The sequence below is a fragment of the Myxozyma melibiosi genome (genome assembly GCF_037950935.1).
Source record: "Myxozyma melibiosi strain Phaff 52-87 chromosome Unknown BZA70scaffold_18, whole genome shotgun sequence".
Lineage (NCBI taxonomy): Eukaryota > Fungi > Ascomycota > Lipomycetes > Lipomycetales > Lipomycetaceae > Myxozyma > Myxozyma melibiosi.
The window spans coordinates 115,856-128,599 of record NW_027042932.1 but is presented as its reverse complement, the minus strand read 5'-3'; the positions used below and the strand labels follow the sequence as shown (position 1 = coordinate 128,599).

At 47.8% G+C, this 12,744-nt stretch overlaps 4 protein-coding genes across 4 annotated transcripts; 2 read left to right on the top strand and 2 right to left on the bottom strand.

The window, feature by feature from the left end:
* Positions 1 to 27: 27 nt before the first annotated feature.
* On the top strand, positions 28 to 3,627 carry BZA70DRAFT_298000 (chromatin remodelling complex ATPase chain ISW1). Its single transcript, XM_064914586.1, has 5 exons — positions 28 to 255; positions 320 to 400; positions 487 to 532; positions 594 to 1,523; positions 1,585 to 3,627. Exons 1-5 carry the CDS (start codon positions 175 to 177, stop codon positions 3,525 to 3,527), a joined length of 3,081 nt encoding a protein of 1,026 aa, XP_064765460.1. The 5' UTR covers positions 28 to 174; the 3' UTR covers positions 3,528 to 3,627.
* Positions 3,628 to 4,275: 648 nt separating this feature from the next.
* BZA70DRAFT_242932 (P-loop containing nucleoside triphosphate hydrolase protein) lies at positions 4,276 to 6,332 on the bottom strand (the record flags this gene model as incomplete). Its single annotated transcript, XM_064910583.1, has 2 exons — positions 4,276 to 4,791; positions 4,851 to 6,332. Coding segments are annotated over 2 exons (1,998 nt in total), but the record flags the coding sequence as incomplete, so codon positions are not given.
* A 628-nt stretch (positions 6,333 to 6,960) lies between these two features.
* BZA70DRAFT_242930 (multidrug resistance protein fnx1) lies at positions 6,961 to 8,674 on the bottom strand (the record flags this gene model as incomplete). The annotated part of the gene is made up of 2 exons (XM_064910582.1): positions 6,961 to 8,247; positions 8,309 to 8,674. 2 exons carry the CDS (start codon positions 8,672 to 8,674, stop codon positions 6,961 to 6,963), a joined length of 1,653 nt encoding a protein of 550 aa, XP_064765458.1.
* Positions 8,675 to 9,266: 592 nt separating this feature from the next.
* Positions 9,267 to 11,176, top strand: BZA70DRAFT_103696 (MFS monocarboxylate transporter-like protein). Its single transcript, XM_064909344.1, has 2 exons — positions 9,267 to 9,718; positions 9,787 to 11,176. Exons 1-2 carry the CDS (start codon positions 9,459 to 9,461, stop codon positions 10,913 to 10,915), a joined length of 1,389 nt encoding a protein of 462 aa, XP_064765457.1. The 5' UTR covers positions 9,267 to 9,458; the 3' UTR covers positions 10,916 to 11,176.
* The last annotated feature ends 1,568 nt before the right edge of the window (positions 11,177 to 12,744 follow it).

Sequence of the window (12,744 nt, the reverse complement as noted above, 5' to 3'; positions counted from 1 at the left end):
CGTCCTTTAGCACTCTACTCCTTCAATCCCCCTTCCTCCCTCAGTTCTTGCCTCCGACTTGACCCCAGCCTACAACAGTTCCTTGGTACTTCAATTCAACAGGCATAGAGGTCATCTTTCACAATTAGAGTCTGATATTTTCATTTATTTCTCTACTCTTGAGTGTGAATCGCCATGTCACCACCTTCGGCAACCGAGAGAGACGCGTCTACCGCGCCACCTACCGATGAGGAAGATGTTGATGAGCAGGCTTATGTATGTCTTCTCCAGTCGCGATTATTCACAAACAAGCATGCAGATGTTCTAACGGCGCTTATAGGAGTCGGAATCCGAAGTGACTACAAAAGTCAAGTCGAAAGAGCAGCTTTTGACTAAGAAGAAGCAGCTGGATCGGCAGAAAGTACGTATATAGATTTCCACTTACCTACTACTCTTACGTTACCTGGATTCTTCACAATACATGATCATGCTAACCTGATTGCCCAGGTTATTGATTCCGCTCGCCGTTTTAGATATCTGATTGGTCTGACTGGTGAGTGATAACACTAATTACAACTTCTTAATGCATCAAAGATAACTAACATGATGCGCAGACCTCTTCCGCCACTTTATCGACATTCGTGCGCAGAATGACGAAGAAATTCGAGAAATTCTACAGGAAGCTGATGCTGCTGATGCTGTGACGAGCAAACGCGGTCGGCCCAAGAAAGCGTCGAACGCTGATCGTCGTCACCGGAAGACCGAGCAGGAGGAAGATGCGGAGTTGATGCTTGACGAAGAAGAGGATGGTACAGAGGCAACAGTCTTCACCGAGTCTCCGTCCTTCATCGATGGAAAGATGCGTGACTATCAGGTCCAAGGTCTGAACTGGCTCATCCAGCTACACGAGAATGGTATCTCGGGCATTTTGGCTGATGAGATGGGTCTTGGAAAAACCCTACAAACAATCTCCTTCTTGGGTTACCTGAGATTTGTGAAGGATGTCAAGGGGCCCCATCTTGTTGCGGTTCCAAAGTCAACTCTGGACAACTGGGCGCGCGAGTTTGCTCACTGGACTCCGGCCGTCAACGTCCTAGTTCTTCAAGGTCAGAAGGAGGCCCGCGCAGAGTTGATCAGCCAGCGGCTGCTTACTGGCGATTTTGATGTCTGTATCACATCTTATGAGATGATTTTGCGTGAAAAGAGCCATTTGAACAAATTTGCTTGGGAGTATATCATCGTTGATGAAGCTCATCGAATCAAAAACGAAGATTCGATGCTTTCTCAAATCATCCGCGTTTTCAATTCCCGAAACCGTCTTTTGATTACTGGAACGCCTTTGCAGAACAACTTGCACGAACTTTGGGCGTTGTTGAACTTTTTACTTCCCGATGTTTTCTCGGACTCAAATGTATTCGATCAGTGGTTCGAAAGTCAAAACTCCGATCAAGATACTGTCGTGCAGCAGCTCCACAAGGTCTTGCGACCATTCTTGCTCAGACGTGTCAAATCTGATGTCGAGAAATCTTTGCTGCCCAAGAAAGGTATGTACTGCTCCAATGTGTTTTTGATAAGCTCTAAGTGCTAACGATTCATCTCCTCTAGAAATCAATGTTTACATCGGCATGTCAGAAATGCAAATCAAGTGGTATCAGAAAATTCTCGAGAAAGACATCGATGCCGTCAACGGTGCGGGTGGTAAGCGCGAGTCCAAAACTCGTTTGCTCAACATCGTCATGCAGCTCCGAAAGTGCTGCAACCACCCTTACCTTTTCGAGGGTGCCGAGCCCGGTCCGCCTTATACTACCGATGAGCATTTGGTTCAAAACGCCGGCAAGATGGTCATGCTTGACAAGCTCTTGAAGCGACTGAAAGCGCAAGGTTCGAGAGTGCTGATCTTCTCGCAGATGAGTCGATTGCTGGATATCTTGGAGGATTACTGCTTGTTTAGAGAGTATGAGTACTGCAGAATTGACGGCTCAACTGCTCATGAGGACCGTATTGCTGCTATCGACGAATACAACAAGCCCGACTCTGAAAAATTCGTCTTCTTGCTTACAACTCGCGCTGGTGGATTGGGAATCAATCTTACCACTGCCGATATCGTCATCATCTATGACTCTGACTGGAACCCTCAGGCAGATTTGCAAGCCATGGACCGTGCTCACAGAATTGGACAGACCAAGCAAGTTGTGGTTTTCCGATTTGTGACTGAAAATGCCATTGAAGAGAAGGTTCTTGAGCGTGCGGCACAAAAGCTGAGACTGGATCAGTTGGTCATTCAGCAGGGCCGAACTCAGAATGCCAACAAGAACGCAGCTTCGAAGGATGAGCTTTTGTCTATGATTCAGCATGGTGCGCAGGTAGTCATTCAGCAGGGAGCGTCGACTCTGACTCAGATGGACGACATCGACGAGATCTTGAAGAAGTCAGAAACGCGTACTGCCGAGCTGAATGCTAGATATTCCAAGCTTGGTCTCGACGATCTGCAAAAATTCACCAGTGACTCGGCCTATGAGTGGAACGGCGAGGATTTCGCCAAGCGCAAGCAAGGTGTGCAGTTCAACTGGATTGAACCGTCAAAGCGTGAGCGCAAGGAGCAGACTTACTCGGTTGACAAGTATTACAAGGGTGTTCTCCAAACTGGTGGTCGTACTGCCGGAGCTCCTAAGGCTCCTCGTGCTCCCAAGCAGGTCCATACTCAAGATCATCAATTCTATCCGGCTCGTCTGATTGAATTGCACGAGAAGGAGACTGCCTATTTCCGCAAACAGCAAGGATATAAGGTTCCTCTTCCGGACGGAGACGACGAAGATCTTGACGAGCGCGAGGCCGAGAGAGCATTTGAGCAGGGCGAGATTGACAAGGCCGAGCCACTGACGGAAGAAGAGGAAGAAGAGAAGAAGAGTCTCGCAAACGATGGATTCAGTAACTGGTCCCGAAGAGATTTTACCCACTTCATCCAGCTGAACGCCAAATACGGACGGGAAAATATCGAAGCAATCGCTAGCGAGTTTGAAGGAAAGACGTACGACGAAGTGAAAGCTTATAGTGATGTCTTTTGGGAACGGTATACCGAGATCGAGGGTTACGATAAATACATTTCCCAGATCGAGGCAGGTGAAGAGAGGACACGGAAGCTCAATCATCAGCAGAAGCTGCTCCGGCAGAAGATCAACCGCTACAAGGCGCCGTTGCAGCAACTGCAGATCATATACCCGGTCAATAACTCCAAGAAGGTCTACACAGAGGAGGAAGACAGATTCCTTCTTGTTCAGTTGGATAAACTGGGACTGGATCGTGAGAACCTATACGAGCTACTTCGGGATGCTATCAGGTCATCGCCAATGTTTAGATTCGACTGGTTTTTCCTGTCCAGAACGCCTTTGGAGATTTCAAGACGTTGCTCGACTTTGATAACATCCGTTGTGCGTGAGTTCGAAGGCGTCAAGTCCAAAGGTAGAGACAGAGACGCTGTTAGTGATGATGATGCTCCTGCGACCAAAAAGCAGAAGAAGGGAGGCGCGCGTGCGGGTTCTAGAAAGTGAATGAGTGATGTTTTGGATTGTGTTTAGTTTAATGACGAGATTTAGAAAACTGTTATTCTAAAGAAGTTGAGGAATATTATAGGAATATATGGCTACATGATGTATTAAATAAAGTAAGCTACTCCTTGCCCTTGCGCTGTATGTCAAACCTCAGCTGCGAAATATCAGTAATGTCAGCCTCGCTGGACAAATCAGTCCTGTCCGTAAAATCAGTCCTGTCCGTATACTGGGTCATGGTGAATCCGGGGATTAAAATATCCAATTCGACCATTCCATTGGTCCTCTTCTTCTCGATCTCTTTGTTCCTCTTCTGATTCATCTCTTTGATTATGTCTTCGACGAATTCGCCCTCGACGACATCGTAGTCCGGGTCGTCCAGTAACGTCTCATCCAGATCTTCCATGAAATCTGCATGATCTGAGCGAGCTGCTGCAACAAATGTTTCAACCTGCTTGGTTCTTGTAGACTTTCCAATACGGCCATCAACGGCCTGACCGTTTGGAGCGGCAGCAACGGCTTGAACGGGGTCATACTCCTTTGCATCTGTATCTGTGGCATCATTGATCGCATCTGGGTATTTGCGATTAAGCTTTTCCTCTTGTTCTGCAGTAAGTAAGCCATAGTCGTTCATCATCTCGGCTCTTGATTGGGCCAGGAGCTGCTGCGCAGGAGACGACTTATCAGAGGCGAGTCCTCGGCGTATTTTGGACGGTGTTCTGCTATCGTCCGAGCCAAAAGCAACGTTTTCTTGGTTTGCCTTTGCTCTGGAACGTTTCTTGCTAGTGTCCAACAAAGATGCCGCGGAAGTGAAACTCGTTTCGACATCATCTGGCATGTTGAATTTTTTCGCTGGAGCTTTTCGTGTCCGTTTCTTTACCGAAGAGGTGGTTGCGATCGTAGGCTCTTCTTCATTTTCAGGCGGAATATCGATCGTTCTCAAATCGATCTCCGGAGTAACGTCATCCGGCAGGATACGGGAACAAGGGACAAATTCAAAGTTCGATATGTCGCTGATTGATCTTTGAATCTCTTCGTACTTTTGTAAAGCCTGATCAAATCTCTGGCGCTCGTTTTCGGTAAGGATTGCGATAATCTTTCCTTTTCGAAACCGACCTGTTCGACCCATTCGCTGCAGAACTCGAACAGGTGAAGAAGAGGCGTCGTAGCAGATAATCATGTCAACCTGACCGATATCCAAACCTTCCTCTCCGATCGACGTTGCAATTAGGGTGTTATAGATTCCCGCTTTGAAGTCGTCGAGTACCTAATTGATTGTTAGTATCTTGGAGATGGTCAAGTAAATATGGACAGGTTATATCATACCTTCTGCTGCTCCTTTTGCGACATTCCTTGGCCGGCCTCTATGTTTGATTGATCCTTTGCTGAACTTTGACCGATAAACAGATGAGGCTTCACGCTTTCGACTTCACTCAGCACTCGAAGAAGTTCAGACGCCGAAGACCGATATTCGCAAAACACGATGACTTTGGACCGATCAGCGACCACTTCTTCGTCGGTAAAGAACTCGACAAGCTTTGCAACCAGCAAGTTGATTTTCTCATGGCTGACAGCGCCTTGGTCAATAGCTTTCTGTGCAAGTTGCATCATACGCTTGTAGTGCGGGTTGTTGAGTACAGAAGTTGCTCCTTTGCCAGGCTTCTTCGCCTTCCCGGTATCGGAATACCGTTGCGCTTTCTCCCAATTCGAGATGTATTCGTAGAATGGCTTGATACCGTGGTTCTTCAAAAGTCCAAGCGCATGAGCCAAGGGGGTGATCAGGTTAAAAGTCGACTCGATCTTCCATTTGTATCCGTTGTTCATCCCTCTCATTCCATATTGCTTCTGAAAATCACCGCGTGCCAACACAAGACCGTAGAGTGAGATTTTCTCCGGATCTCGAACGAAATAAACATTTGCATTGTTCAGTTCAGTGAGCATAGGTTGCAGAACCTGTCCGAAATTGTTTAGTACTGCGAACCCCTCCTCGGTCAGCTCCGCTGAATAATGCTCGACTTTGCTACCGCGAACGAATCCTTTGACATCGTCGCTCAGCTCTGTTCGAATCTCGGCATGCGATATCGATAAGTTTTTGATCACATTCTGGACTGCTTCGACAGATGATCCAGGAGTAGCCGACAACGCTAGAATCCGTACTTCTTCGCTAAATCGTTTGATGAACTGAACAACATTGACGTAGGAGTAGGCTCCGGCGGCACGATGAGCTTCATCGATCACGAGACAGACGACCTTTTTAGGATCGACAGTGCCGCGCTTTAGATCGTTGTCGAGGATTTGCGGTGTCGTAAAAAAGACTCTCTTTTCGTTCCAGATCTGCTCTCTTACCGCTGGGGATGCTGCAGACCCGACAAAGAGGGCTGTGTCATCTCTGGGAATCCCGGCGATCTTGTAACACGCTTCGGCCTGCTGGGTAACGAGTGGTCTGGTGGGAGCCATAAATACAATCTTTGAGTCCTTCGTCCAGCGATAGTAGTTCAGCATGACAACTGCTGCGATTAGAGTCTTTCCCAGACCAGTTGGGAGAGCAACGAGCGTGTTCGTTAAGATCGCTCGCTCAGCGATATTGCGCTGGTAATCGCGGACCGCAACGTTGGTTGGATAAACCCAGGTCTTGAGACTGTCATGAACCAAAGTGTGATGTGATCTCTGCGGGCGAGATTCGAGGTAGAGAGGCTCGAATGGGCGAGGTGCGCGGGTGACGAAAGCATTTGTCTGTCGGGCAGTGATGCCAGCAGCAACGCCGACTGCTCGGCCAAAGAGGTTGACCTGCGTGCGCGAGTTCTGCATTGAGGAAAAACTGCTGCTTGCGGAAATCGATGCAGATGTACAATCGGGAGACCGGTTGATCTCTTGGAACTGTTCTGCAGATTGTGCTGATGTATTCTGTGCTTCGTTGAAATCGTCTTCAATCAGCGCAGCCAGTTCTTCATAATCGGACGACGGTAACAAATCCTCAAACTCTTCTTCGCCCCCTCCGCTGCTCATGAGAACAAATCAAAAGGGATCGAGCGCGAGGCAAATGTGTCGAAAGCCGCCTCGGATCCCTATGACTATCGTGATGTTACGAGGCTGGTACACTTATGTGACGCGGTTTAGAGCGTGGGCGCGACGCGATATGTGGTTTAGGGTTGTGCACACACCACGATCAACCTCTCGACTGTTAGGGGTTATCGCAGCTTGATAGTGAATCTACAGTTACAAAGTATGTGAAGAATATCCTTTCATTCTAGACACCCGACCGATACACGCTGAAGTGAGCAAGAAAACACAGGTCTGTAGAATATATCCGACCTCGCACTCCAATCAAAAAAAAAAGATAATGACAGCAAATGGTCTAAACGTGAGATAGAGCACCAAACAAATGAACCTTCCTGGATTTGTGTTTCCCTAATGACAGTATAAAGTAGCTTTTGATTTATTCCATAGCAACATGGGCGTTCTTCTGAACACTCTTGTGCAAAACGTGCTCTTTCATGAAAAGAGATGCAACACCAGCGCAGAATGAGAGGAATGTGGTGTTGTACATGACTGCATGGAATGCAGCCAGGAAGCAGTCAATAACTGCCTGCTTCAGCTCATCAGGTACCAGCGCAATCTCCTCGACGTTGTCCTGTACTTTACGGATGATATCCTCAGCACCCGGACCAGTGATGTTTTCTTCCAGGCGCAAGATGAGAACGTTCTGGAAGATGGCGTTCGCAATCGCGACACCGACAGTTGATCCGATAGTACGGAAACCGTAGACGACCGAAGTACAGACGGCCTGCTGCTCGAACGGGATCGCGGCAATCATACCAACGAGAGTTGTTGTGTAGTAGATACCAGCGCCGAATCCAGGCATGAAAAGAAGGGCCGAAACAATCAGACGAGGAGTATCGTACCCGACACTTGCAATGAAACACATGCCGAAAAACAGGCAGCATGCGGCAAGAACTGAGGCGGGGTAATAGCGGCCAGTTCGCGTCATGTAAAGACCGGCACAGAACGAGCCGGAGGCGGTACCAAGGAACTGGGGAATGAGCGTCGTTCCAGAATCAGTGGCGGAAACTCCTCGGACAGTAAGCATGTACATTGAGACGTAGAAGATGTTTGTGAAGTATCCCATGGAGAGGTTAAAGCCAGTCAAAGCAGACGCACAGACGGTTCTGTTCTTGATGACTGAAATGTCAATCACTGGTTCAAGCGCCACATAGATCTCGATATAAGCGAAAGCTATGAGGATGAGAACTGAAGACACGAGCGTGCAGACAATGAGAGGACTTGTCCATGGGAAGTAGGTACCGCCAGCGCTAACTCCGAACAGAAACAGGCAAAGTCCAATGATCATTGTGGAGGAGCCAGCATAATCGATTCGCTTGAGCAGACGCTTGTCAACCTCGGTCTTGGGAAGGTCCAGGTTGAAGAGGATCGCGCAGACTGAAAGGACGATGATAGGACCTTGCATCACGAACGTCCATCGCCAGCCAAAAGCTTCCTGCATCAGTCCGCCGACAACTCCGCCGATTGCGGCGCCAGAACCGTAGACGATGTTGCCGATACCCTGGAGAAGGCCACGCTGTCGGAGGGGAACAATGTCACTGAGCACGATCGCACTCATGGTGAAAAGTCCTCCACCTCCACATCCAGCAAACACACGCGCAGCGACTAAACACCAAAGATTAGGCGCCACGCCGCATAGAACCGACCCAACACCGAAAGAAATCTGTATGAACGCAAACTCGGTTAGCTTTTTCGGTAAGATAGTGTAGAAAAGAGATACGCACGTTGCAGAATAGTAAGATTGGTTTGCGGCCAAAGATATCAGAGAGCTTGCCATACAGCGGCTGGAATGTGGCCTGTGAGATAAGATAGCCAGTGACGATCCACGAGACCGACCGAAACGCGTTGAATTCTGAGGCAATTCTTGATGTGAGGGTAGCGACGATGGTTCCATCGACTGCGGCAAGAAATACACCGACTTGGAGAGAGAAGAAGATGGTGAGCAGGGCACCGGTGGAGAGAATCTCCTCTTCGGCTTCGTCTGCCTCAGCGTCCTCGAGCTTGGCGGGGTCGAGGTTGTTATCGAGGAGGTTGTCGGTCTCGCTGACCTCCTCTATTTCGAGCTCAGTGATGTTGGACTCTGAACTCATGGTTGCTTGTGAGAATATGGAAAAGAGCCAAAAGAGAGATCTCTGGGGGGAATTGGAGAGAAGAAAGAAACAATGGGAGGGGTGACGAGGAAAATTTTGAGGATGAGTTGGGAGAAGGGAGATACGGAAGGGCTAGCGCCAAGGACGGCGGATGACAGTTGTAGTTGAAGCTCTCCGGCAAGCCGATTTCACGGGGTCAATATGGATTTTAGCGACTGGAAGATGACTAACGTTATAAACAGTACAGCTCGTCGCAGTCCGGACAGCTTAGGAGAAGCGGCAGGTGAGTGAAGAAGCCGGGGAAGACCAAGTCCTGGGGTAGCGGGACAATAGATAGCGATGCGGACTGGCTTATCCAGGTAGCACAGATAGTGAACCGCACGATAGCGAGGACAGGGTTTGGGTGCAATTATATTCTATCGCGTGCGGCTGTCTGGGCCATGAGATAATATTGCGTGCGCACGCAGCCAGCAAATAAGAGTAATACTATTACTGATTGCTTACGTATCCAAATGCCGGAGTCATATCCCCACGATAACTAATTAGAGTGCGCGGCTGCTACACCGTGATGACTAAGCTTGTACCGACTAGGGTTTACCACAGTGGCGGGGAGTTTCGGCGGCTCGGCAGCGCTGTGCCTAATAGAGTTGAGGCTCTCCGTATTATTAATCCGTCTCTCTGTCATCTTCTTCAGGTGTTTATAACTCGTTTGTTTTGTTGCGAGAGACATATTCTTTTATACCAGCCCCTCGTTCTCTGACTACGATAGTTGCATTTCAAAAGCATGGCCCAAGATGCAGAGACTGAGGCTATGAAAATATCTGGGGACGAAAACAACGAGGCCATTCCTGGGCTCGTGGGAGACGCAAACGGCATGGAGCTGTTACGGGAGGTCGTCGAGGATGGGGAGCACAAACCTCTGTCAGAGGATGACGTTGTTGAGGAAATAGTGATGGAAAAGACAGGACTGTCAGACATTCCTAACGGGGGTTTGACTGCGTGGTTGCAGGTCTCCGGCTCGTTCTTTCTGTTCATGAACAGTTGGTACGTTTCCCTCTAGCTACCAGAAAGGCTTCTGCTGGGGTAAATGGCTAACTCTGGACAATATATAGGGGTATCTCAAACACTTTTGGAGCATTCGAGGCTTACTATATCGATATAAACCTCTCGAACAAGACTGCAAGTGATATCGCCTGGATTGGATCCATGCAGAATTTTTTGCTGTTGATCATTGGAGTCTTCACCGGTCCTATGTTTGACCAAGGTTACTTTAGGTCCTTCATTCTTCTCTCTACTTTTATGATCACCTTCGGAATGATGATGCTCAGCTTGTGTAAGGAATACTGGCAAGTCATGCTGGCGCAAGCCCTTGTGGTTGGGTTAGGAAGTGGCTTCATGTTTATCCCTTGTGTCGCCGTCATCCCTCAGTACTTCACATCAAAGAGAATCTTGGCTACCGGCATCGCTGCCTCAGGTTCTTCGTTAGGCGGTGTTATCTATCCTATCATCTTCCATAAGCTGGAGCCGCGCGTCGGGTTTGGCTGGGCCACTCGCGTTATCGGGTTCATCATGCTTGCTACTCAATGCTGGTCTCTGGCCGTGATGCGCTTGCGCGTTCCTCCTTCAACTGGGCCACGAAAGCTGTTTGATGCGAGCGCGCTAAGAGAGCCTCCGTTTATTGCACTCTCGCTGGCAATTTTCTTGGGATTTATGGGAGTTTACATTCCGTTCTACTATATTCAGGAGTATGCGGTCTCAAACGGGATTTTCAAGAGCGAAACCGCCTTTTATCTTTTAACGATTCTTAATGCTGCATCGGTATTTGGGCGAATTGTTCCCAACTTCCTTGCGGACAAAACTGGACCCATGAACATTTTGATTCCGTTTACTGTCATCGCCTCGATCATCGCATTCACCTGGACGTCAGCCACGTCGAAAGCTGGAATCGTTCTCATTGCAGTCTTCTACGGATTCTTTTCCGGAACATTTGTGTCATTACCGCCATCGTGCATCATCGCGGTTACTCCAGATCTTGGCGTTCTTGGCACACGTATGGGAATGGTGTTTTCATTATGCTCGATAGGTCTGCTGGTCGGTACTCCTATCGCTGGTGCTATTTTGGATAACTCTGGATACACTGCCACTAGTATATTCTGTGGTTGTATTGTTATGGCCTCCGCGGGTTTGGTGACCGCGTCGCGTTTGTTCAAAACTGGACTGAAATTCAAGGCTCGCACATAGAGAGTCTACCGCTCAACAATGCAATAAGGCTTTATTGCTTGTCTGATCATATAGAGATTTCGACTTTTGAATCTAGAGGGACGAAATTGGAGGCATGGAAGGGATAGATTAATGGAATGTAATAGAATAGAATATGGCAGGAAATAGATTCACAGATACCGAAAAGTTTAGGAGAATGACGAAACATTTAAAGATAGTGGTAATGACAAGACAATTGAAGATAATGGTAATTGGCTTGAGAATAGTTTCGTTTTCTGCTTTATGAGAGCTACCGTGGCAGTTGGTTGTTACTCAAAGCGTATAATAACCACGTTAATATTCAGAATTACGCCGCTCAGGGTTTCTTTTCTAAAGTCGCGCGTTATTTCAAGCACGTATCGCTTTCGATGATATCTTGAGCAGCACAACCTGTGTCGTCCAATATACCATTACTATATCGGCAAACTGTTCATAAAAGAGTCGCTTGTTGTTTGTAGGCTTTCTACTATTCTAACTTTTGGGGAAACGAAGTACTGTTCTGAGATGACTGTAGTCGGCCATATATGCAGCAGAATCAGTTCAGATACCGTAAGAATAACACTGAGTAGGCGCCAAATCAGCTCATTAGTTAATTATTGGAAAGACGGCGGCAGCAAATGCTCCACATCGACTGGCAGCCTTCCCGTTTCAGAAGAGTAGGCTGATACACTTCTCTCACTGCTCATTTAGCTTAAATGACCTTATTAGCGCTGTATGGTCTATACTTTGTGACTACACCTCACTATAGAAGCACAGACAGCGCTGCTCAAGTGATCTCTGCAGTGGACACCGAAATTCAGACGCGAAGCTGCCTGGTTGCCATGGCAGCGAGGGTCTATACTCGGTAACTCCCGTTCTGCGAGGCTCTCCCTTGCACATCTGCAGGGCTCCTTATATCTTGCAGCCGATCATACCGCACTTCACTAGCCGCCCTACTACCATATTAGCGCAGATCTGGTACGCTATTGATTTTACCAACAATCATAGCTTTTCTGCCATAGTCATAGCTTTGTCTTGAATGCTGTTTAGATCTGAAGCAGAACAAAAGGTCATTGCTTTATTTACATCCGATCAACCCTAATCCAATATAGCAGCACTTTGTTGTGATGTTGTCATAGCAACATCACTTGGATGCGGCGCGCTAGACCTTATTTGGCTATACCCAAATATCGCGACGCGTTGTATAGCGTTTTTTGTGACGCACGGCGTTGGCGAGAGTTAATCTCCTTCCAAATTAGCAGTAAGTCGGTGTTGCTAAAAGTAATGGTAGACAATTAGGTTTCTTTTGGCCAGTCTTGCGCATCCTACTCGTTCCTGCACATAGGTGCTTCTGATCAACATATCGACATGATGCAGGTAAATGGTCTGTTAGCAGCGTCTCGTAGTAAGTCTGGTTTGGAATGATCATCTGATTCAATCATTATTTATTCATGTGAGTACAGATCTAGGGCTCACCGACTCAGTCGAGCTATAGTGGATTTTGAGTTTTAATTGTGCCCAAAACGTTTTCTTTCCTGCTATCTCGTCTGAGCTTTTTGTTTACTAACCTCCCAACCTGGGGCGGTGAACGATGGATCCAGCTGAAAACCGCGTCATTGCCTTGCCTTATTTGGCCAAGTCTGTCTCATTAGATACCAGCTTTCAGTGAGCTGAGACATCGTACCTCCAGTCCCATTTGGTTGCTGGTAAGGTTCAAGTCGTTGCCCATTTGCCTCCTCGATATGGATCTGCCTCTGGGCGAGAAAGAAGACGAAACATGGCCTCAGCTCTGTTTTCTGGATTTCACGATCATCTTCTCTTTCCCTCCTCGT

Bases quoted from the DNA above. Each gene is read 5' to 3' on its own strand.
- BZA70DRAFT_298000 (XM_064914586.1), top strand. From the start codon at position 175: ATGTCACCACCTTCGGCAACCGAGAGAGACGCGTCTACCGCGCCACCT. The intron at 256-319 runs GTATGTCTTCTC...CGGCGCTTATAG, and splicing joins ATGTTGATGAGCAGGCTTAT to GAGTCGGAATCCGAAGTGAC. The intron at 1,524-1,584 runs GTATGTACTGCT...CATCTCCTCTAG, and splicing joins ATCTTTGCTGCCCAAGAAAG to AAATCAATGTTTACATCGGC.
- BZA70DRAFT_103696 (XM_064909344.1), top strand. From the start codon at position 9,459: ATGGCCCAAGATGCAGAGACTGAGGCTATGAAAATATCTGGGGACGAA. The intron at 9,719-9,786 runs GTACGTTTCCCT...GACAATATATAG, and splicing joins TTTCTGTTCATGAACAGTTG to GGGTATCTCAAACACTTTTG.